The sequence below is a fragment of the Triplophysa rosa genome, linkage group LG21, assembly GCF_024868665.1.
Source record: "Triplophysa rosa linkage group LG21, Trosa_1v2, whole genome shotgun sequence".
In the NCBI taxonomy this organism is placed as follows: Eukaryota; Metazoa; Chordata; class Actinopteri; order Cypriniformes; family Nemacheilidae; genus Triplophysa; species Triplophysa rosa.
The window spans coordinates 18,337,245-18,358,487 of record NC_079910.1 but is presented as its reverse complement, the minus strand read 5'-3'; the positions used below and the strand labels follow the sequence as shown (position 1 = coordinate 18,358,487).

The window sequence follows — 21,243 nt, the reverse complement described above, 5'->3', positions numbered from 1 at the left end:
TGAAGGGGTTACAATTACATTGACCTGTAGTTTGGACAAGAATGTAAATATACACAGAATACCACTAAGCACATATGCCTTTGAGGTTATAGGTGAAGGAGAATAACATAGAGGCAAGTATACAATGTGGAGATTCATGTGTATACACTTTAAACCAGTATTTTGTGGCTAAGGAAAGAGAAAGAGACATTCTTTTGGAAGAATTTGAGGCTCTCAGTCCCTGGGGGCCACATGGCTTTTCTCACTTTGGTGAACAGTCCTGTCCTCCCCCAAGAACCTCCTTTGAAGTCTAGGGGAGAGTATCCGAATCTGTCCTGGTTTAGGATGAAGGTGTTGAGAATAGGACATTTGGCCAGACTTGTTGGTGCCTGGTCGTAGTCCTGCTGAGAGGTTGCTGTGTTTTATGATCACAGATGGTAAACTTTGATCCGACCATACCCTACATATCCCCCCTTTCGGACGACGGGGTTTGTAGAAGCTTAGACGGCCGATGGTTGTCTGGATCGTAATGGTCGAGGTGACAGGTGGGTCTTACTGGTCCTCAGGGCTGTGGCGCACTGGCAGTGGGTCAATCTCGAGGAGGTTAGGTTCGAGCTCAGCTTGCGTGCCTCCCTTCTCGCGGCTCCGTTTGAATGCCCGAGGAAACGCCACCGTACACTTGTTCACTGACTCCTGCATTCCGTTGACCCTTCTGTAAAGGACGAAGGACAAGCCTAGAATAAGTGTATACCCTAATGTGGTGGTTTGGCACAGTGCAGTGTCCGCGGCGGTCCAGGACCGGACCACAGGGGAGTTGGCGCGAGCAGACATCCGATCCAGAGTCTGTAAGGCCTCGATAATGGGTAGATTCAGTAGAAATGCCATCTCGCCTTGCTCGGGGCTATGTGCAGAGGGATGGCACTACCCAGAGAGTATGCAAGATGGGCTTGAAGGGGGTTGGTTGGCCCTAAGGTGGTAGAAGTTTCTTGGACAACAGATGGGAGGTTGTCTCACGTAGTTGTTATGACATCAAATCTTGTCATCCACATCACGTTCCTCTTGTGAATCTTGCCGGGTGCAGCATGCTCTCTGGCCTTCACGTTTTCTGCAGTGATTACAGAGCAAAAGCAGGTGTCATGCTCCGGTGTCTTTCATTGAAGTACTGGTGAGCAGTGTAGGGTGTGACAAGGTTGAAGTCTCTTGGCTGGCGCTTTGGATGTTGTGGTGGTATTGTCTGAGCTTAGGCCATCAGATCAAAAAGAAACACACACGTCGGTTGGTTTGAGGTCCCTTTGATGGCGGTGGACACAAGGGGGCTGTTCCCGTCCCAATTTACATGTTAACAGAAACATACTTCTCCAGCGTACTGCTCGTTGTTCAGTTGGTTCCTTACACTTGGCCGGCTGAGACTGGTTCAGAGAATGGAGTTAGGCTTGTATGCTTGTTGGTTTCCAAAATCTCTGTGCCTGATGTCGGTCCTGGAGTGAGCGTTTCTGTCTGAGCTGGTTATCAGTGGCCGTCTGAACCTGGAGAACATGTGGAGGTGTGCTGTGATGCAGTGGTCTGTCTAGTGGGATGCTGGGTGGTACTCTACCCGCTTGGTGAACTTCCGTGTGATTGTAAAAAGTCATGGTTGCCCCTTGTTGACCTGGGCACAGGTCACACACAATCTTCCTTGATGTTCTACCCTGGGGAGGTGGCTGTTTTGCGTCATAGTGAGGGTGTGAAGTTTGCTGGTTGGAGCTAGAATCAACTCAACATATACTGATGTGCTCTGTCGCTGCATGCCAGGGCAGTGCGCCACTTCTTTGTGTGTTAGTGGCTTTGGTGTCATGGTGTCTGGCCCATGGTGTGTCGTAGGCATACATCAGCATGACCCCCCTTTGTTCCTGGAAAGTTGCACGGCGTGGCGCTGTGTTGTTACAGGAACAGACTAGAGGATTTTGCTTATTAGACGCAGCAAGGTTGGACATCATGAAAGGAAGGTGTTTAACATCGCTTGTGAGCGTTGGTGGTTGCTTAAGCGAAGCTGTATTTTAGGCAGAGCCAGTGTGGGTGGGTGTGATGCGGGCGGCGTGAGGTGGTAGCTGTGGCTTAGAAGCGATGCGTGGGATGGGCGGGTGGGTTTTTGGTGACCACCGGTTGCCACAAAATGCCTGTTTTCATGGGTTTACTTTGAATGTTCTTACACCTTTTCCCGCAGAGGAGCATATCGTGTTCCTTTGTGATGACACTAGGTGTCTGGAACAGGTGTTAATGCTCAACTGGCTTATGATTCGCTATGTTTCTTGCCAAGTGATAGTGTGTGAAACTTAGCTTAGCCTACTTTGAGTCTATGCAGGTAAGAAATTGTCTGATGGAGTTTTTGCGATTTAAAGGATTAATCCGGATAGCTGTCACTTGTGCTGTGATGTTTGGGGCCCCAGCTTGAAGTGTTGCAGTGGGACAGGCTTGTCATTTTCCACAAAACACCTGCTCTGGGCGTGCAGTGCCTCACCATTGTGTCGTCAACCACGTGGCTTTGTGTGCATGGGATCAGTGGTGAGGAGGCGTTGACTGTTAGAAACATCACAGGTTGGTGGCAGGTCTCTATGGTTACCTTCTGTGTTCTGATGTGAGTGGAACATCGCTGGATGGCTTGTGAAGCACGGAGCAGCTCTTGTCATCTGGGTGCTCAGGCTGTGGTAAGAGCCGTGTTCAGCTGGTGCTTGGCTACCCCCCTTTCGTTCTGGTCACGTTGTCAGTGTAGACCAGTGTTAAGGCAGTGTTTGGCAAGTCAAGCTTTCAGATGGAACTCCATTTTGCAAGGGTAGATCAGGCATGTGGTGAAGCGCAGGTGCCATTTGGTGTGGCACCGTCTTGAGCGCTCATTTACATGAGTGGGCAGTTATTTTTAGCAGTTCACAAACCTTGTAGGTGGTGTTCTTTGTAGCTCAGGATGCAGCTAGCTTGGGATGTAATGTCATGTGGTTCTGTGAATGGGGCCACATAGTTGACATTAGTTCTGCATCATTGTCTTTGTGAAGAGTAGCTCTAGCACTTGCAGTTGATGGCAGGTGCAGGGCGTTGTCCATCTCCTTGGAGTGGTAACCTGCTGTCATTCTCTTCATAAAGACGTTGTTCAAAATCTTTGGTAAATGTACTCACTTGTACAATATGCACGCTGCAAAAGATGACGTATTCAGTAAAAAGGGGGTGTGGCTTCCAGAGTGGGCCATGCTCCACGTATTCCATTGAATATGTGTGGTTGAAGGCTTGGTCCCACTGTGTGTTGAGCTGAACAATGACCCCTTTTGGTGAATGCAGTTGCTACAGTCTCATTTATTCACCAGAGTGCAAAGCTCTGGGCTGTTCTAGTCTAGTAGAAAGTTCTCGCACTTGACAGGGCCCCCCATGGGGTTGTGAGGTTTGCGAGTACCAGGAAGTAGCAGTTACAGCATTGGTTATTCCATTTCAAGTTCAAAGCACGGGTGTCCTAGGCCATGGCCGTGGTTGACAGGCATGAGTCCAATGGAAACTGCGTGCACTTGATAGAAGAGGAAATGTCTGTGTAACAAACGTTCAATACAAGGGAAGGAAGAGGCTGGAATCAGGGTAGAGCTGACGACTACGTACTTTATTATTTAACAGAATAGCACAGGCGCTGTACGCGCTCAAATCAAAACACCCTCTCAAAGGGTAAGAACAGTCCTTTCTGGTCAGAGCTTCCAGCTCACAATCCTCTGCTCACTCGCCCGAACTCTCTCTCGTCTCCAGCCGTCAGCTCCGGTCTCTCTCCCCGAATGTCTCTGCCTTGCTGCTTTTAAGCCTCTCCACACCAGTTACTGGAACAAGGCACAGGTGTTAATTATTTGTGCGAGCGCCACTCACTCACCGCTCGTCTCCTCACTCTCTCTCCCGCTGCAGACTTCGCTGAACCACGCCCACCTTGCCACATACCCCCACCGCCCGACTCAGGCCGGGGAGCCATCCGGCCTGCAGTCCCCCCCCCCCCCCTTGCCGGGAGAGGAAGTCAGCCACAGCCATCTGTGCACCCGGCCTGTGGACCACCTTGAATTTAAAAGGCTGTAAAGCAAGATACCAACGGGTGATCCGGGCATTGGTGTCTTTCATGCGGTGGAGCCATTGGAGGGGAGCGTGGTCCGAACAGAGGGTGAACTCCCGCCCCAGCAGGTAGTATCTGAGGGTGAGGACTGCCCACCGGATAGCCAAACACTCCTTCTCTATGGTGCTGTACCTAGCTTCCCTCTTGGAGAGCTTGCGGCTCAGGTACAGCACCGGCCGTTCCTCACCCTCTACCAGCTGGGACAGTACTGCGCCCAGCCCTCTGTCCGACGCGTCGGTCTGCAGGATAAAAGGGAGAGAAAAGTTAGGGGAATGCAAGAGCGGCCCGCCACACTAGAGCAGCCTTCAACTCTGGTAGAACCCTGCTGGCACTCGCTCCGTCCATGGACGCGATCTGGCACTCCCTTTTTAGTGAGGTCAGTCAGCGGGCTGGTGAGGTCCGAATATATTAGGCACAAACCGTTCTGTAGTATCCCGCCAGCCCCAGGAACTGCCTCACCTCCTTTTTGGTCTTAGGGCCTCGGGCAGGCGCAATCGCGCGCCGTCTTATCAATTTGGGGACGCACCTCACCTGGCCAAGTGGAAGCCCAGATACTTNATTGCAATAAAATAATGCATTTGACATTGAAGATGGTTTAGCGTTGTTTTCCCGGACTAAGGTTAGTTCAGTTAACGAACGGTCGGCCCGTTTAAACAAATCGATTACAGTAGCCATACTGTACTGCACACAGGTGTTGGTGTAGTGGCCAGTATATGCCTACTGTACATCGTGTATCTTATTTTAATCACAATGACAGTTAAACGCGGTAACATTCAAAGATCTGATTTTGTCTCTGCTTAAAAACACTGCTTAAACAAGCATGGCTTATATTATAGTCTGATGTAGGCCATATTTTGTTGATAAATGATAAATGAGTTTGTTCCATCACTCTAGGCAGGACCAACCTACGGTCGTAAGATGATGACTGGTTATTTGGCAGCAAAGGGAATTCGAGCCTCAGAAAGTCGGGTTGGGCGAGCCCTCCAGACAATACATCGACCATACCATGAAATGCGATGCAGTGTAAGCCAGTTTTTATTATTATTATTAATCCTTATATACATCAAAACCAACAGTTATTAGATAAAGGGTGTTGTTATTTAGTAAAACACTACGGCAACATTTTTATAGCAAGCCCTACAGTTGGCATTATATGTTACATCTGGACTATTGCTTTTAACAAATAGGCCTACTGGACAAACAATTCAAAGACAACATTGTAATTCTTGCATTATTTTTTCCACTTCTCTTATCAGGGTGCACGGAATCTTAATCCTATACCCTACCGTGCTGCATACACAGGACACAAACTCCATTTAGACCAAAACGAAAAGCTGGGCATGTTTGGAGTTACACATGTCCTAGCAATTGATGGCTACAGCAGCAAGATCATGGCTTATGCATGTATGCCAGTAAAGAATAACCTCACTATTTATGAAAAAGTGTACAGGTTTGTATTACAAAAGAAAAAAAGACTTATTAGCTTGAACTATATATATCATCTGAATATATTGCATATGAAAGAGTCAGTGTAGAGAACAACTTATTTTTGAATTTGATCATTATTTAAGGCCTGCTGTAATCAACAATGGAATGTGGGACCAAATAAGAGTGGACCATGGCAAAGAGTTCTTCCTGACTCTATTTATTCAAGAAATCCTTGCTGACCATAGACTGAATACAGAAACACCACCGTATCGTCAGACCCAATCAACAAAAGTATGTTTTCCATTCTGTTGTGGTTTAGATTTAAACTATTACGGTTCTGAAAACTCAAAACGTTTAAAAGAACAAAGTGTGACTATATGTATAGATTGCAATAGATTAAACAAATTATTTGGATTAATTAGTCACCTGCAAAACTAGTTTCGTCTGCATTTGCAAAAAGTGTTGGTAATTCTCACTACATTAAGAGTTTTGTACAAGTGTATGTCTGATGAGATCAATCTATCTTCAGACCCAAATAGTTTTAATTTAGACATTAAGTTTATTTTTAGTTGATTTTATTATAAAATTAGATGCATGTTTATATTGAAAAAATCTTATTAAATATTTAAAAAATTAATTTAGCTTACAACAAAATCACAACAGTGGTACATGTTGGACTTTACAGGCAGTCCTGCATGTTCAGAATTCAAAGAGAAACTTTTAAGTTCAAAAACTGAAGTTTATTTATCAGATGTAAAAGAGTAACAAAGCTTTGGGTTGTCAGACGATCTCCTCACTCCACCACAAGCCAACAACCCAGATTATTCAAAAACACACATATTTATTCAGTATTTGACTTCGTTCTCATCTTCTGACTCCTCCTTTGTCTCTAGGGAGTATTGCTCCTTGGCAACCAATCACCGTGCACCACGTTTATCTGCCTGCAAAACAACATCTTTTGCAACGCATCTTTTGCACCCTGTGGTCAGTTGCTAGTTTTAGGAAGTTCCCTAGAGACAGTTTCATGTGGCAAGACAACATGTCAAAATACTTTCAGTAAAAAACACTCAATCATCTAATACTTTAATTATGCAGCGTTGTTTCTTAATCCTATGATTCAAAACACATCAAAACTCATGATTATACTTAAAACATATGCAGTGGATTAATTCATAACATTCCTTCTCTGTGTGACTCTTTGGGTGTGTGTTGTTAGTTAGACTTGTCACTGTTCCGTTTCTGCACGCACACACAGAGCTTGTTCCTCTTTTGTGGTTTCGCTCGGCTTGTCACACTCTATCTTTATCACAGTATTTTCCACTGAGTAAAATAGCAAGCTCATGATAAAAGCACACAGCTTAATGATTTAATGAAAGAAAACACTTATTGATTATATTGGTAATTAAATCATACTTCTAACTGAATAATATTTCCACATACATAAACTTAATTTTATTTTCTACTTCTACAAAACGAAGTACATTACAGAGGAACTCTTGTACTTGATAATCCAAATTTGTGATTGTCTTTACTTAATCTAATTATCTGTTAAGGTGTGTCTACTTGATATGAAAAACTATAGTGCAGTGATGATTTTTAGTCTATTGTAAAAATAACCTTTTATGTCACTCATTTTATTCACCAGAATCACACAATTGAGAGGATGTGGCCTGAAATTAATAACAGAGTTAATTACCCTTTGAAGGAGGCTCTTGTCCAGCTGGTCGACCAAGAACTCATTGATATGGACTGCAACCTAACAAGATACTGTGTCTCTAACCTCATCTGTCAACTGTGTCATCTGGGCATTAGCAGGGTAGTAGAGGCATGGAACAACCACAGGATTCCCGGTACAGTATGCTAAATAATGTTTAAAACAAAACGCTTGACAAGTAATTGACATTCACAACATTTAATAGGAGTTAACATTTCCCAACTGTTACAGGAAAAGGAATCCCCAACCAGCTTGCACAGGGTGGTTCTGCAAAAAACATTTCAGCAGCACTACTGCCCAATGGAACTGAAGCAGCTGATCTGTACATGGACACACTGGGGTCCTCTTTGACAAGGGTTTCTTCCTTTGGAATGGACCCTTTCACAAGCGAACATGAGAAGGCTACAGTGGAACAACTGTTTTCAGAGAAGTGGCCAGACATTGCTGTTTTGCTCAATAATGCAGTCAACAAAAACTTTTTGCCTTTTAAAGAGGCTTTGATCACTCTAGTCACTCTAACTCAAAGATACTCATAAAGAACATGCTTATTGGTTGTTATATGTTTTCCTATCAAGTGCTCTTTCTAGAAACAAAATATTAGACTAACTGTTTAGCATCAACATGATGCTGACAAATGCAATTAACAAAAAATGTTTTTCTTGTTCTTGTTTCAACAAAATAAGCTGTCCATTAAACCACTGAACTAAACGTCAATCACTTAACAGGTAACAATTGTCTGTGTAATGCAGCGCTACTCTACCTTAATAATGTCACTAAGAGCTAACAAAACTTCAGAAAGACCCACTGCAAGAAAGACATTGTTACTGAGATCTTCCCCCCTGCATTTCAAGCACTGTGATGCAGTAGCCATCCACTGATCAACACAAAGCTTGCATCCGATCAGGCTTCTACAGCAGGTGGCAAATACCGGTTGATCTATGGGTCCTAGAAAATATCAAATGTCACAAAAATCAGATGTTGTGCGCACAGTGCAGGGTTTTCACAAAAAAAATTTAAGGAAATGTTTTAATGTTTTATCCAAGCTACCACGAAAAAGACATCAAGTAAAACACATAAATACTGATTCTCACATGACATCACAGCTTCAAAAGTGCAATTAAAAGGACCATTTTCTGAAAGTTGTCATCATTTACCTCATGCAAATTATGATATCTTTAATGAAATCAGAGAGCGCTGATCCTCCATTGAAAGTCTATTCACCCAAAACTCTTAAACCCTTAAAAGCATTCATAAAGATATAGTAAAATAAATCCATGTGAATATAGCGGTCAGAGTTTTGGTTGAACAGACTTTCAATAGAGGGACAGAAATCTGTCAGATTTCATTAGCACCATGAAATCAAATTGAACGTATTGTCTTCAGTGGAATATTGCAGTATTTTTCATAATTTGTTTGTGCAAAACATTTTATGTGGCCTTGTAATCATTAAATCAAAAATTCTCCTCTTCCTCTCCCTCACATGAAATCGACTAATATCAAACCACAAACATCCAATCAATTCCCCATGGACAAAATCAAGCCCATCAACTACATCTTGTACCAAAAGCAGTTTCACAAAAGTGTGTCACATTAGGGAAGAAAAGACTTGCACCTTCCATTTCATGCGAAATACATTCATTTGTGTTCCAAAGATGAATAAAAGTTTGTGGGTGTGGAATGACATGAGGGTGAGTAAATGATGACAGAATGTTCAGTTTTGGGTGAACTACTCCTTTTAGCAGCATTTACAAATATATGAATTCCATTACATTAGAACCAACTCAAAGTGGCATTTACTGAATAGATAGCAGGAATATGATTGCAAGCTAAATGCTACAACAACAACTGAATTTGCGATTTTTACCCAAGTCATAACTTGCCTTAATTTTAAATGTTAATGGAACTCATATTTGACAATACCAATTGTGCACACAACACTTACCCTTGCAGACTATGCAAGTGAAAGCTGCTTTTATTTTCTGCATTTGGACATCAGTCAAGGTTTTGGCAGATGTTTGACTGGACAGCTCAGAAAGCTCTTTGATAGATGAGATAACTTGCTGAAGGCCCTGTGAGGCCAGAACCACCTCCTCTATCTTTTCGTACACATCTTGTAGACCTGAAGTCTCATCATCTTTTCGACTTGAGCTAAAAAAGTATTTTTTAAATAGATTAGTCATAGACTTGAGCAGTTGAGAAATATACTCACAAATATTGATTCCGTACCTTCTCTTTCTCTTGGTGCCCTGAAACTCTGTGAAATCTTGTTCGGAGATGGCAAAAACCTTCCGGGCATTCTGCTTCCAGTAGAGGGACCCTGGGTACATGGGGATGGCATGACCCAGTGATTGCCATATAATTCTTAATTACAACAGCTTAAAAATACAAACATAAAATTGTAATACATACCTTTAGTTCCTTCAGAATCAAGTATCTCGTTACCCTGGGCATCAGTGAGAATTACTGGATCATAACTGCCAAGAGCATCTTGAACTTTCCCAATAATGCCATGTACTGTAGCCTCACATTCTAGGAAACGGACAACCACCATCCTGCTCGGCCTCAGTTTACCATGAACTGAATCAGCAATGTAAATGGATCTGGAATACATAACACACATTGCAAATTCAAAGTTACATTTCTCACTCTCTTTCTCACGCACGCACGCACACACACAGCGCACACACAGCGCACACACAGCGCACACACAGCGCACACACAGCGCACACACACACACACAGCGCACACACACACACACACAGCGCGCACACACACACACAGCGCGCACACACACACACAGCGCGCACACACACACACAGCGCGCACACACACACACACACACAAATTATGTGTGTAAGTCATAATCATTTCTTGTTCAAAAATGGGGTTATATGAAGCAAACATGTAGGTTGTGACTAGCTCTTTGAAATTTGGTGTCCAATATAAGCAAATGACAACATGCAAAAAATACAAAAACAGATAAATGCCAAAGAAAAAAACAACTTTAAACAATTATACATCTACTGTGGAACAAGTCTATGGACAGCATGCAGTAATAAGTAAAAACATTATATAACAATTTTCAATAATAGAATAGGCTACCCCTTTTAAATATGTAAATTATCGCTATTATTAGACCTTCTCAGTAAAGTTATGAGCCTCAGCTATCTTAAAATAATGAAATAGGCCTACCTCTGAAATGAGCGAGTCATGGAGGCTCTTGGAGGTGCAGCTGCAGCGGCAGGTGAACCAGCAGCAGCAGAGGGTGGAACAGTGCGGGTAAAAGAAAAACGCGGAGCAACTGCTGGGTGTGTTCCTGGGGAGAGAAGTCCTTTCTCTACTTCATCCCCATGGACCTCATAATGTCCCCGTGCAGTGAGGTCTAAGGTACTTAAGTAACCCGACTGATTTGGGAAAATTGCGATATTCGAATCATCAGTCAAGTACACAGTCTGCGATGAAACCTTAAAACAGAGGAGTTAAAGGTTAATTAGTTGTTAATTACGCCCAGACATCACCCCAGCCAGAGGGATGATGATACACTGTCTTCTTTACTGCTTTATAACTGAATCGACTTTGTGTCATAATTGATGAATTTGCAATAACACAGTTATTGAACTGATTTTGAGCAAAATGACAATTTTTTTAACCACTTTAAAGAGCAGGTCATATGGCATTTTAAAGGGTACTATTGTGTTGGAGTCCCCTACAACTTAAATGCATCTAACATAACTTAATAACACAGGTTTGTACTCACCTGAAAAATCCTACCTATCTTCTCCGCGCTCATATCATCATCCTTCAGTGTTACCCTTTTGCTCCCTTTAAAAAGAATATACTGTTCCATCTTTCAGCCGAACTAACTTCCACGTGTGGTAAAGCACCTTCAATTAAGGAACTTCATAAAAACGGCGGTAAAAAGGTCATCTGACCGGGTATGTTCCGGGTCAAAGCAAATAAAATGCAGAAATCAAATTTCGAATTTTGGTAAAATGGGAAAAAGTTGTGTATACTATTGCTTTGATTTTCAAGTAAATAAGCATTTCATATAAGGAAAATAAGTTTGTGTATGAATATTATATTCACCAGTCTAAAAACAAATAAAGAAGAAAGCACATTTTTCTTTTTTTATTTATGGGTCAAAAAACGGAAAACGAATGGACGCAAAAGTATAACACAAGGACCCTAAAACCTTTGTAAAAAATTTTTTTACAATTTATTTTTCACATTTGCCTTTTCATTTTCAAATTGGCAGTCTTGCCTCGAGATTTTAGTGAAAATGAAATGTCAAATCACCAATTGCATTTTCTTTTTCAATTTGACAGGGACAACGCATTGTCAGTGTAAAAATGAAAATGAAAATAAAATAATTTCATTTTATTTTTCATTTTGGCACATATTGTGCACGCAGTTGTGTATAATGAAATTGCTAATCTGGTTTTCATTTTAATTTTCATCGTTTAATTTATTTATTTAAATTTGGCAGGATTTGCCTCCCATACAAAACGTCCAGTTTTTTAAATGTTGTATTAATGTTTTTGCTTGGTTACAAGACCGTTATCCAAAACGTTATTAGAATGTTCAATTCTATTGTTATATAAACGTTCTCCTAATGTTTTTCTAAGATTATGAAAAATGTTCTGCAAAACTTTTTTATAATGTTGACCCAATGTTTTTGTAGGGTAATGCAAACTCTAACAAAACATTATTGTAACATTTTATTTCTTCATATACAAATGTTTTCTATACATTCTTTCTATGCTTTAGGACTGTTCTTAACCTTATGTTCGATGTTCTTGTTTATACGTGTTCTCTCAATGTTATTGAGAGGTGAACTGCATATTAGGCTGTATGAGTGAAGCGGAATGGACTCACATCCCTGCTGAAGGCATTCTGTTATCACTCCGCGCGCTAGAGATCTGTGTATTCTGCTCCGGGTTTTCTATTTCCTGCTCACAGTCTGTGTTCACTGACTCCAATCAGAGCTGATGATAGATAGATAGTCTCATCAACAGGTAGATGAAGTATAAAACACTTTACAGCTAGTGCTTGATCCGATAAAAGTAATATTTGGGTAGTTTGTTTTTAGTATTTGTGTCGGAAATGTATTGTTTTAGTTTCTGATTGTGCAGTAGCAGTATTTTTTGAAGACTGCTTTAAATGATTGAAATAGATCTCGGTGGTCTAAATTAGCACCAAATTCGCTGTTCTTAGCCTTCAAAAAAATTAGGCAGGACACTGTGAGAGTTATATTCAGCAGACAAACAATAAAATTGTTGGAATTGAATAAAGCCTACAGGGCAGGCTGCTAACTAAAAAAAAAAAACATTTGAAAACAATGTACACCAGACTGCGGAGTGCATAAAGGGACAAACATCTTGCACTTTTTATTTACACTAAGTGAAAATAGCGACAGATGCTGTTTACACGAAGTTTAAATAGTAGTAAGTTCTGTTTACACCAAGCAAGAATAGCAGCATTTCTTAGTGATATGCTATTTACACTAACCAAAAATAGCTGTAGGGCCTATTTTCTTTGGATTTAGTTAGATGCTTTTTACTTATAAATAGTGGCAGATAACGTTACTATTTGCACCTCAGCATTGTTGTGCATTAAACATTATGAAATAATAACAGACAGTAAATCATTATATTTATAAAAATTATTAAAATGATGGCAACTTATTGAGATATTAAAGCCCTATACTACCCCTAACCTTACCCTAAACCTAAAGTTTATGAATAAAAATGAATTTTAAGTCTTAAATCAATTTTATTGAAAACAAATGCCTTTATGATCTGTAAAGTAGAGCTGAAGATCTTTGCCCGAACCCGACGGACCCAACGTGACCCGACGGGTTCGGTCGGGTTCGGGCGTAAGTTCTATCATTTTACACGGGTGTTGTGTATTTCGGGGAAACTATGAGTTTAACCACGGTAACATACGTATAATTAATTGTGATTAACCATTAATTATTTTATACACTTTAACCTGATGCAGCAGAGTTAATAACAGCGACAAACTAAGATGTACTCGTCCAGCAAGTGATCAGCAGGTCGTATATTAACTCTAAGAAATATTACTCCCCTGGCCTGGAAAAACAATATTCTTACTGTAGTACAGTACCACTTCAGAAATCTTAACGAAATCAAGCAGTTTAAGTGACCTTGATATGTGATAAATAAACACAGAAACAATTCGAGCGTGGATACACATGCGGTTTATTTATCTACACCACGGGGGAACTAAAACCAACTACTAACAAAGACCAAACATTAACAAACAAACATAAAAACGTAAAAGCAGTAAAGAATGAAAGAAATAGACAAAGCAAAGAGTGGCAGTATTAAATCAGCTATTCGCATCTGCATAAACCATCAAGGACAAATCTCCTTATTTAAAAAGGGGCAAAGCTTATACGCAACCGGTTAGCAATAGTTCAGATACTTGCATTGGCTTCTTTGTTTCTCGGGACACATGCTGGCGCGCGTATCAAAGGGTCCTGATGCGTTCAGAGCGAGCCGGGAGTCCGTTGGATTTAGCTGATCCAAACTGCTGGAAGAGGCTATCTCTGAGGAGAGACAGATCTCGACAGGTTGAAGGAACACGAACGAGCGGAACGTGCAGGAGCGTGAACGCCCACGAGCGAACGAACATACACAAAAGAGCAAGCTTTCCTGCGTGTTCAGATGTTTTAACACAGAGGACGTCACGCCCCTCCAAGGTGGGCGATCCAATGAGATGAGATAGTTTTGGGCGCGAAAACATGTTTCTTTGTCCGGCACACTAACTCATTTGCATTTATGGTCACCTGGTAGTTTGGAGCAGGAATAGACTTTGAATAGAATTAAATGAGTATGGTATAATATACATTACTGTGCTATACACCATATTCTAATACATGAAAAGGGAAACACGTAGATATGAAACATGAAGGGGTTACAATTACATTGACCTGTAGTTTGGACAAGAATGTAAATATACACAGAATACCACTAAGCACATATGCCTTTGAGGTTATAGGTGAAGGAGAATAACATAGAGGCAAGTATACAATGTGGAGATTCATGTGTATACACTTTAAACCAGTATTTTGTGGCTAAGGAAAGAGAAAGAGACATTCTTTTGGAAGAATTTGAGGCTCTCAGTCCCTGGGGGCCACATGGCTTTTCTCACTTTGGTGAACAGTCCTGTCCTCCCCAAGAACCTCCTTTGAAGTCTAGGGGAGAGTATCCGAATCTGTCCTGGTTTAGATGAAGGTGTTGAGAATAGGACATTTGGCCAGACTTGTTGGTGCCTGGTCGTAGTCCTGCTGAGAGGTTGCTGTGTTTTAAGATCACAGATGGTAAACTTTGATCCGACCATACCCTACATATCCCCCCTTTCGGACGACGGGGTTTGTAGAAGCTTAGACGGCCGATGGTTGTCTGGATCGTAATGGTCGAGGTGACAGGTGGGTCTTACTGGTCCTCAGGGCTGTGGCGCACTGGCAGTGGGTCAATCTCGAGGAGGTTAGGTTCGAGCTCAGCTTGCGTGCCTCCCTTCTCGCGGCTCCGTTTGAATGCCCGAGGAAACGCCGCCGTACACTTGTTCACTGACTCCTGCATTCCGTTGACCCTTCTGTAAAGGACGAAGGACAAGCCTAGAATAAGTGTATACCCTAATGTGGTGGTTTGGCACAGTGCAGTGTCCGCGGCGGTCCAGGACCGGACCACAGGGGAGTTGGCGCGAGCAGACATCCGATCCAGAGTCTGTAAGGCCTCGATAATGGGTAGATTCAGTAGAAATGCCATCTCGCCTTGCTCGGGGCTATGTGCAGAGGGATGGCACTACCCAGAGAGTATGCAAGATGGGCTTGAAGGGGGTTGGTTGGCCCTAAGGTGGTAGAAGTTTCTTGGACAACAGATGGGAGGTTGTCTCACGTAGTTGTTATGACATCAAATCTTGTCATCCACATCACGTTCCTCTTGTGAATCTTGCCGGGTGCAGCATGCTCTCTGGCCTTCACGTTTTCTGCAGTGATTACAGAGCAAAAGCAGGTGTCATGCTCCGGTGTCTTTCATTGAAGTACTGGTGAGCAGTGTAGGGTGTGACAAGGTTGAAGTCTCTTGGCTGGCGCTTTGGATGTTGTGGTGGTATTGTCTGAGCTTAGGCCATCAGATCAAAAAGAAACACACACGTCGGTTGGTTTGAGGTCCCTTTGATGGCGGTGGACACAAGGGGGCTGTTCCCGTCCCAATTTACATGTTAACAGAAACATACTTCTCCAGCGTACTGCTCGTTGTTCAGTTGGTTCCTTACACTTGGCCGGCTGAGACTGGTTCAGAGAATGGAGTTAGGCTTGTATGCTTGTTGGTTTCCAAAATCTCTGTGCCTGATGTCGGTCCTGGAGTGAGCGTTTCTGTCTGAGCTGGTTATCAGTGGCCGTCTGAACCTGGAGAACATGTGGAGGTGTGCTGTGATGCAGTGGTCTGTCTAGTGGGATGCTGGGTGGTACTCTACCCGCTTGGTGAACTTCCGTGTGATTGTAAAAAGTCATGGTTGCCCCTTGTTGACCTGGGCACAGGTCACACACAATCTTCCTTGATGTTCTACCCTGGGGAGGTGGCTGTTTTGCGTCATAGTGAGGGTGTGAAGTTTGCTGGTTGGAGCTAGAATCAACTCAACATATACTGATGTGCTCTGTCGCTGCATGCCAGGGCAGTGCGCCACTTCTTTGTGTGTTAGTGGCTTTGGTGTCATGGTGTCTGGCCCATGGTGTGTCGTAGGCATACATCAGCATGACCCCCCTTTGTTCCTGGAAAGTTGCACGGCGTGGCGCTGTGTTGTTACAGGAACAGACTAGAGGATTTTGCTTATTAGACGCAGCAAGGTTGGACATAATGAAAGGAAGGTGTTTAACATCGCTTGTGAGCGTTGGTGGTTGCTTAAGCGAAGCTGTATTTTAGGCAGAGCCAGTGTGGGTGGGTGTGATGCGGGCGGCGTGAGGTGGTAGCTGTGGCTTAGAAGCGATGCGTGGGATGGGCGGGTGGGTTTTTGGTGACCACCGGTTGCCACAAAATGCCTGTTTTCATGGGTTTACTTTGAATGTTCTTACACCTTTTCCCGCAGAGGAGCATATCGTGTTCCTTTGTGATGACACTAGGTGTCTGGAACAGGTGTTAATGCTCAACTGGCTTATGATTCGCTATGTTTCTTGCCAAGTGATAGTGTGTGAAACTTAGCTTAGCCTACTTTGAGTCTATGCAGGTAAGAAATTGTCTGATGGAGTTTTTGCGATTTAAAGGATTAATCCGGATAGCTGTCACTTGTGCTGTGATGTTTGGGGCCCCAGCTTGAAGTGTTGCAGTGGGACAGGCTTGTCATTTTCCACAAAACACCTGCTCTGGGCGTGCAGTGCCTCACCATTGTGTCGTCAACCACGTGGCTTTGTGTGCATGGGATCAGTGGTGAGGAGGCGTTGACTGTTAGAAACATCACAGGTTGGTGGCAGGTCTCTATGGTTACCTTCTGTGTTCTGATGTGAGTGGAACATCGCTGGATGGCTTGTGAAGCACGGAGCAGCTCTTGTCATCTGGGTGCTCAGGCTGTGGTAAGAGCCGTGTTCAGCTGGTGCTTGGCTACCCCCCTTTCGTTCTGGTCACGTTGTCAGTGTAGACCAGTGTTAAGGCAGTGTTTGGCAAGTCAAGCTTTCAGATGGAACTCCATTTTGCAAGGGTAGATCAGGCATGTGGTGAAGCGCAGGTGCCATTTGGTGTGGCACCGTCTTGAGCGCTCATTTACATGAGTGGGCAGTTATTTTTAGCAGTTCACAAACCTTGTAGGTGGTGTTCTTTGTAGCTCAGGATGCAGCTAGCTTGGGATGTAATGTCATGTGGTTCTGTGAATGGGGCCACATAGTTGACATTAGTTCTGCATCATTGTCTTTGTGAAGAGTAGCTCTAGCACTTGCAGTTGATGGCAGGTGCAGGGCGTTGTCCATCTCCTTGGAGTGGTAACCTGCTGTCATTCTCTTCATAAAGACGTTGTTCAAAATCTTTGGTAAATGTACTCACTTGTACAATATGCACGCTGCAAAAGATGACGTATTCAGTAAAAAGGGGGTGTGGCTTCCAGAGTGGGCCATGCTCCACGTATTCCATTGAATATGTGTGGTTGAAGGCTTGGTCCCACTGTGTGTTGAGCTGAACAATGACCCCTTTTGGTGAATGCAGTTGCTACAGTCTCATTTATTCACCAGAGTGCAAAGCTCTGGGCTGTTCTAGTCTAGTAGAAAGTTCTCGCACTTGACAGGGCCCCCCATGGGGTTGTGAGGTTTGCGAGTACCAGGAAGTAGCAGTTACAGCATTGGTTATTCCATTTCAAGTTCAAAGCACGGGTGTCCTAGGCCATGGCCGTGGTTGACAGGCATGATCCAATGGAAACTGCGCACACTTGAAGAAGAGGAAATGTCTGATGCTGGTGTTGTCGTGGAGAGCGTGTGAACAGTGCAAAGCTGATGTCTGAGATATCTGCCCCTAGTTCCTGTATGGTGCCTGCTATCCTCAGTGTCACTTGGTGATGTGCCTTTGGCATGTAAGGGAGGAAACGTTTGGGTCGTCGGCTGGTTCGACCTTGAGACTGAGTTCTCGGACCAGCTGAGATGTCATGCCTGAACTTTTGTGACCTGGCAATGCATTTCAGACGAGTTGGCTGGCTGGAAAGCGGAAGTTCCTGTACTTGAGCCCAATTCTTTTGTAATGGTTAAAGTCTCTTAGAGCTCAAAACAATTCAGCAGGTCTTTGCTGGTAGAAGGAGGGCGTGTGTCCATCCGTGACATGTACATGGGGTGTACATGCTGTGGAGCTGTCTGGTCAGGTGTGTGGGAACTTCTTGTTTCAGTCATACCTCAGTTGATGGCCGCGTGTGTGTGTCTCGGCTTGTTCTGGGTAGTCAGCCATCTGCATGAGTGCGGTCTGGGTGCCTATGCTCATCTTGTGTTAGGATGACTGTCTCTTTGGTCAACAAGCAGGTTGCAGAGTCTGGACGTTTCCTCAGTAGGAGGGCATTCATGAGGGTTATTCCTTTCTCATGCCACTTGTGGTTGAAAAGAGTCTGATTTGGATTTTTACATCCTCCTGTTGAGGTTTCTTGTGGAATCAGCTCCTTTGATGTTCTCAGGATCTCTGCTGGCTCAGACTTATTTGCACGGTTTTGCTCTCTGGACAGGTGTCATCCATGGTGTTGAGATGAATTCCTTGGTGACTGTTGGGCCGGAACAGGTCAGTGGCTCCTAGGTTGCCAGCTGGGTTTCCACGGGGCGCCGTCTTTCGTGTCCGACGAAAGTGGTCAGCTCCATGTTGTCGCAGGGCATCCTGTCTGGTGCTTGGCTGTTCCCGGCAGGCTGTAACATCTGCTGAGTCTCTGCTGAAGATCTGCTGCTGTGGTGCACCCTCCAGAGTCAGTTCTTTGTGATGTGCAGAGTTAGGCAGGATTTAAACAGTCTTTATGGAGGCAGCGCTATAGGCAGCATTCTCTGTAGGTCTTATGGGCTGAGTTCCGCAGATATCAGGTGATCTTGGCGGAAGAAGGCTGTGCTTAGGTGATGACTCACAATGGGATGCGGATTTCTGAGGCAGGAGAGTTTTGCGTTGAAGTCTTCTTCCCTTCCAGCCTGTTCGGTCCTCTCATGTAGGCTCGGATGCTGGCTGTAGCAGAGGTGTTGTAGCTGCTGTAATCCGCTTTGACAGTTTCTAACTGCTGGCATAGGATGCTGTGGTCCTCTAGGCTGGAGGTGATCCTAAGCAGTTGATCTGTCTTGTGTGGTCACACTGGGCAGTGTTCCTGCCTAAGAGTCAATGTTTTGCAGGTAGGAGCTTGTTGTGGCCTCCTGCAGTGTTCAGGGTGACAGCATCTAGTGGTGACAGCTGTCATGTTTCTGGCCAGCTTGCTGGGGTCTGTGGGGACACGCAGGGTATGTGTCTGCAGGTTCTTTTGAATGGTTCCTGCCCCACCCCTCTGTGTTTGCTGGCTAGTAAGGTGTGAACAGTGGGCTTTCGCCCCCCCCCCCCTTTCGCAGCTTTGGGCTTTTAGCTGGGGGGTTGGACAGGAGAGATTCTGTTGCATTCTCCTGTCTGTTCTCCTTGTAGTCTGCAAGCTATGTTCAGTTCCTTTTGGTTCCATTGCTGAGTCATGGCTTGGACTTCAGCGTGGACTGCTTGCAGATGGCCTTTATAGGCCTTGGCCGTGGCATGGTATTGCTGTCTGCCGGGGCCATTATGAAGAGAGCTTCTGCATGTTGGAGTTTTCCTACCAGCCCCTATATGGCATCTGCTCCAACTGCTCTCTTCGCTCAGTCTGTGTTGCAAAATACTCTTGTAGCTTTCATCTTCTCCTGTAGCTCCTGGTCCTCTTCATCCGCTGTCATTTGCAGGTCCAGCTGGTCTAGGCGGTTCTGCACTTGCTCCTTGCTCTAGTAGGACGATCTGGTCGAGGTCACTGATGATCCTGGCTGTGCACTTCAGATGAGTTTGTTGTCTCTCTGTAGTTGTAGCTCTGGTTTAGATCGTGGTCCCTTCGCCAGTTTAGGTCGTCCGACCAACAGCTCTCAGCGCAGTTGCCGTGTGCAGATGATGGTCCCAGGCAGGAGTCCGTCGCATCGCTTTGCCTGGTCTCTAGCTGGTCTGGCAGGTGACAGGACTGGATGGTCTGGACATGCTGGCGCACTGGGGGCAAGGGAGAAGTGCACAAAGAGGCCAATGCAAGTCCCTACAAGCTTAAGTGAGCTCTATAACACTTATATGTCATGGGTTGTGCGGCTAACTGGGGTGAACAGTCAGTGGCGCAACTTAAACACCTATTTATCCTGGCAGTGAATTGGCGGGGTGGATAGTAGGTGTGTGTGTGGGTATGTGGGTACAGGGAAAGAGTCTGAGCAAATGTGTCGATGGGTTGAAACTTAGGGGGTCATTCTACTGACTGGGGTAGTTTACTGTGGCAAGGGGGGCGTGGTTCAGCACGGTTTGCACGGAGAGAGAGAGAGACGGGAGAAGAACGGTGAGTAAGCAGATCAAGCGCATATTAAAAACACCTGCTTCTCATTGTAGTAATTGGCGAGGAGACGATTAAAAGCCAGACAGCTGGAGATGAGAAGAGGAGAGAGACCGGCTGGGAACCGAGAGAGAGGAAGCCGCCGAGACGTTGCGTCGAGGACTGGAATATTGTGAATGTTACTGAGCAAGTGTTGAGTGTTTTTGTTGAGGTGCAGCAGCACCATTAGAGATTTGTTGTTTAATAAAAAGAGTCTACCTCGGTTTCCCAGCCACGCCGACCCGACTCCTTTCTTCCAGAATTACCGAACCTTGTTACATTTACTTCATCAACACATTACTGAGAATTCCCTGATGGCTCATGCAGATTCAGTCTTCTAGTGAACTACAGGTAAAACAGGACAGGTTTAAAACAAAAATAAAAAGATAGAAGAGGGGACAGAGAGGGTTGCCTTACTTGGCTCAGCTGGTTGGCAACGCTAGAGTTATGACGGGGCCTGCAGCTAGGGGGCGCTATGGTGTCATATAGGCTAGGGAGGCAACTAAGCTCAAAACAACAGGGACAAAATAAACAGTTTAACGGGGGTGGAAGGGAGAATTCCTACTTCTCTTTTCACCTATAGCAACTCAGTAGGGGCTGTACCTTATTTAATAGACCTGGGCATGAAGTGAGGGCTTCCAGGTGGGTACCAGTAAAGCAGGTCCAACTGTCCGACCTCTCTGGACACACAGCGGCAGTCACCTCAGATCCCTTGCCCTACATGCCACTCAGGTGCGACCACACAAACAGTCACAACTCTCAGCCCAACCTGGCAGTACCTAGTGAGTAACCGCCTGACGGGCACAGAGAAAATTGGGATTTTACCCAGGGGTGCCACTCGCAACAGACATAGCCCATATGCTTTTCTTCCCGCTAAGTGGCACTTCCCGGCGTTATATACCCCAAAATTGCTGCAGTGCACCAGTCAGCGCTATTGGTCCCCACTCGC

The 21,243-nt window shown here is 44.4% G+C and overlaps 2 protein-coding genes across 4 annotated transcripts; one reads left to right on the top strand and one right to left on the bottom strand.

Annotated features, from left to right (window-relative positions):
• The first annotated feature begins 4,682 nt into the window (after window positions 1–4,682).
• LOC130545418 (uncharacterized) lies at window positions 4,683–7,762 on the top strand. 3 transcript variants are annotated; one of them, XR_008961646.1, is made up of 6 exons: window positions 4,683–5,107; window positions 5,341–5,534; window positions 5,656–5,803; window positions 6,406–6,496; window positions 7,158–7,362; window positions 7,458–7,573. XR_008961646.1 is itself a non-coding variant. In XM_057319885.1 (5 exons), exons 1-5 carry the CDS (start codon window positions 5,003–5,005, stop codon window positions 7,760–7,762), a joined length of 897 nt encoding a protein of 298 aa, XP_057175868.1. In that variant the 5' UTR covers window positions 4,699–5,002. The 3 variants fall into 3 exon arrangements, 2 of the variants coding, with proteins under 2 accessions (XP_057175868.1, XP_057175866.1); XM_057319885.1 differs by lacking the exon at window positions 6,406–6,496 and having other exon boundaries at window positions 4,699–5,107; window positions 7,218–7,362; window positions 7,458–7,762; XM_057319883.1 differs by lacking the exon at window positions 6,406–6,496 and having other exon boundaries at window positions 4,701–5,107; window positions 7,458–7,762.
• On the bottom strand, window positions 7,409–11,353 carry LOC130545417 (uncharacterized). The gene is made up of 6 exons (XM_057319882.1): window positions 10,984–11,353; window positions 10,419–10,690; window positions 9,636–9,826; window positions 9,453–9,543; window positions 9,169–9,374; window positions 7,409–8,171 (listed from the first exon to the last, which is right to left on the bottom strand). The coding sequence occupies exons 1-6, from the start codon at window positions 11,071–11,073 to the stop codon at window positions 7,978–7,980; spliced, it is 1,044 nt and encodes a 347-aa protein (XP_057175865.1). The 5' UTR covers window positions 11,074–11,353; the 3' UTR covers window positions 7,409–7,977.
• Between the last annotated feature and the right edge of the window lie 9,890 nt (window positions 11,354–21,243).

Excerpts from the sequence above, each read along its gene's own strand:
- LOC130545418 (XM_057319883.1), top strand. The coding sequence starts at position 5,003 with ATGATGACTGGTTATTTGGCAGCAAAGGGAATTCGAGCCTCAGAAAGT. Across the intron at positions 5,108-5,340 it reads ACCATGAAATGCGATGCAGT|GGTGCACGGAATCTTAATCC; the intron begins GTAAGCCAGTTT and ends TTCTCTTATCAG. Across the intron at positions 5,804-7,157 it reads GTCAGACCCAATCAACAAAA|AATCACACAATTGAGAGGAT; the intron begins GTATGTTTTCCA and ends TTTATTCACCAG.
- LOC130545417 (XM_057319882.1), bottom strand. The coding sequence starts at position 11,073 with ATGGAACAGTATATTCTTTTTAAAGGGAGCAAAAGGGTAACACTGAAG. Across the intron at positions 9,827-10,418 it reads ATGACTCGCTCATTTCAGAG|ATCCATTTACATTGCTGATT; the intron begins GTAGGCCTATTT and ends TATGTATTCCAG. Across the intron at positions 8,172-9,168 it reads CACTTGCATAGTCTGCAAGG|GACCCATAGATCAACCGGTA; the intron begins GTAAGTGTTGTG and ends GATATTTTCTAG.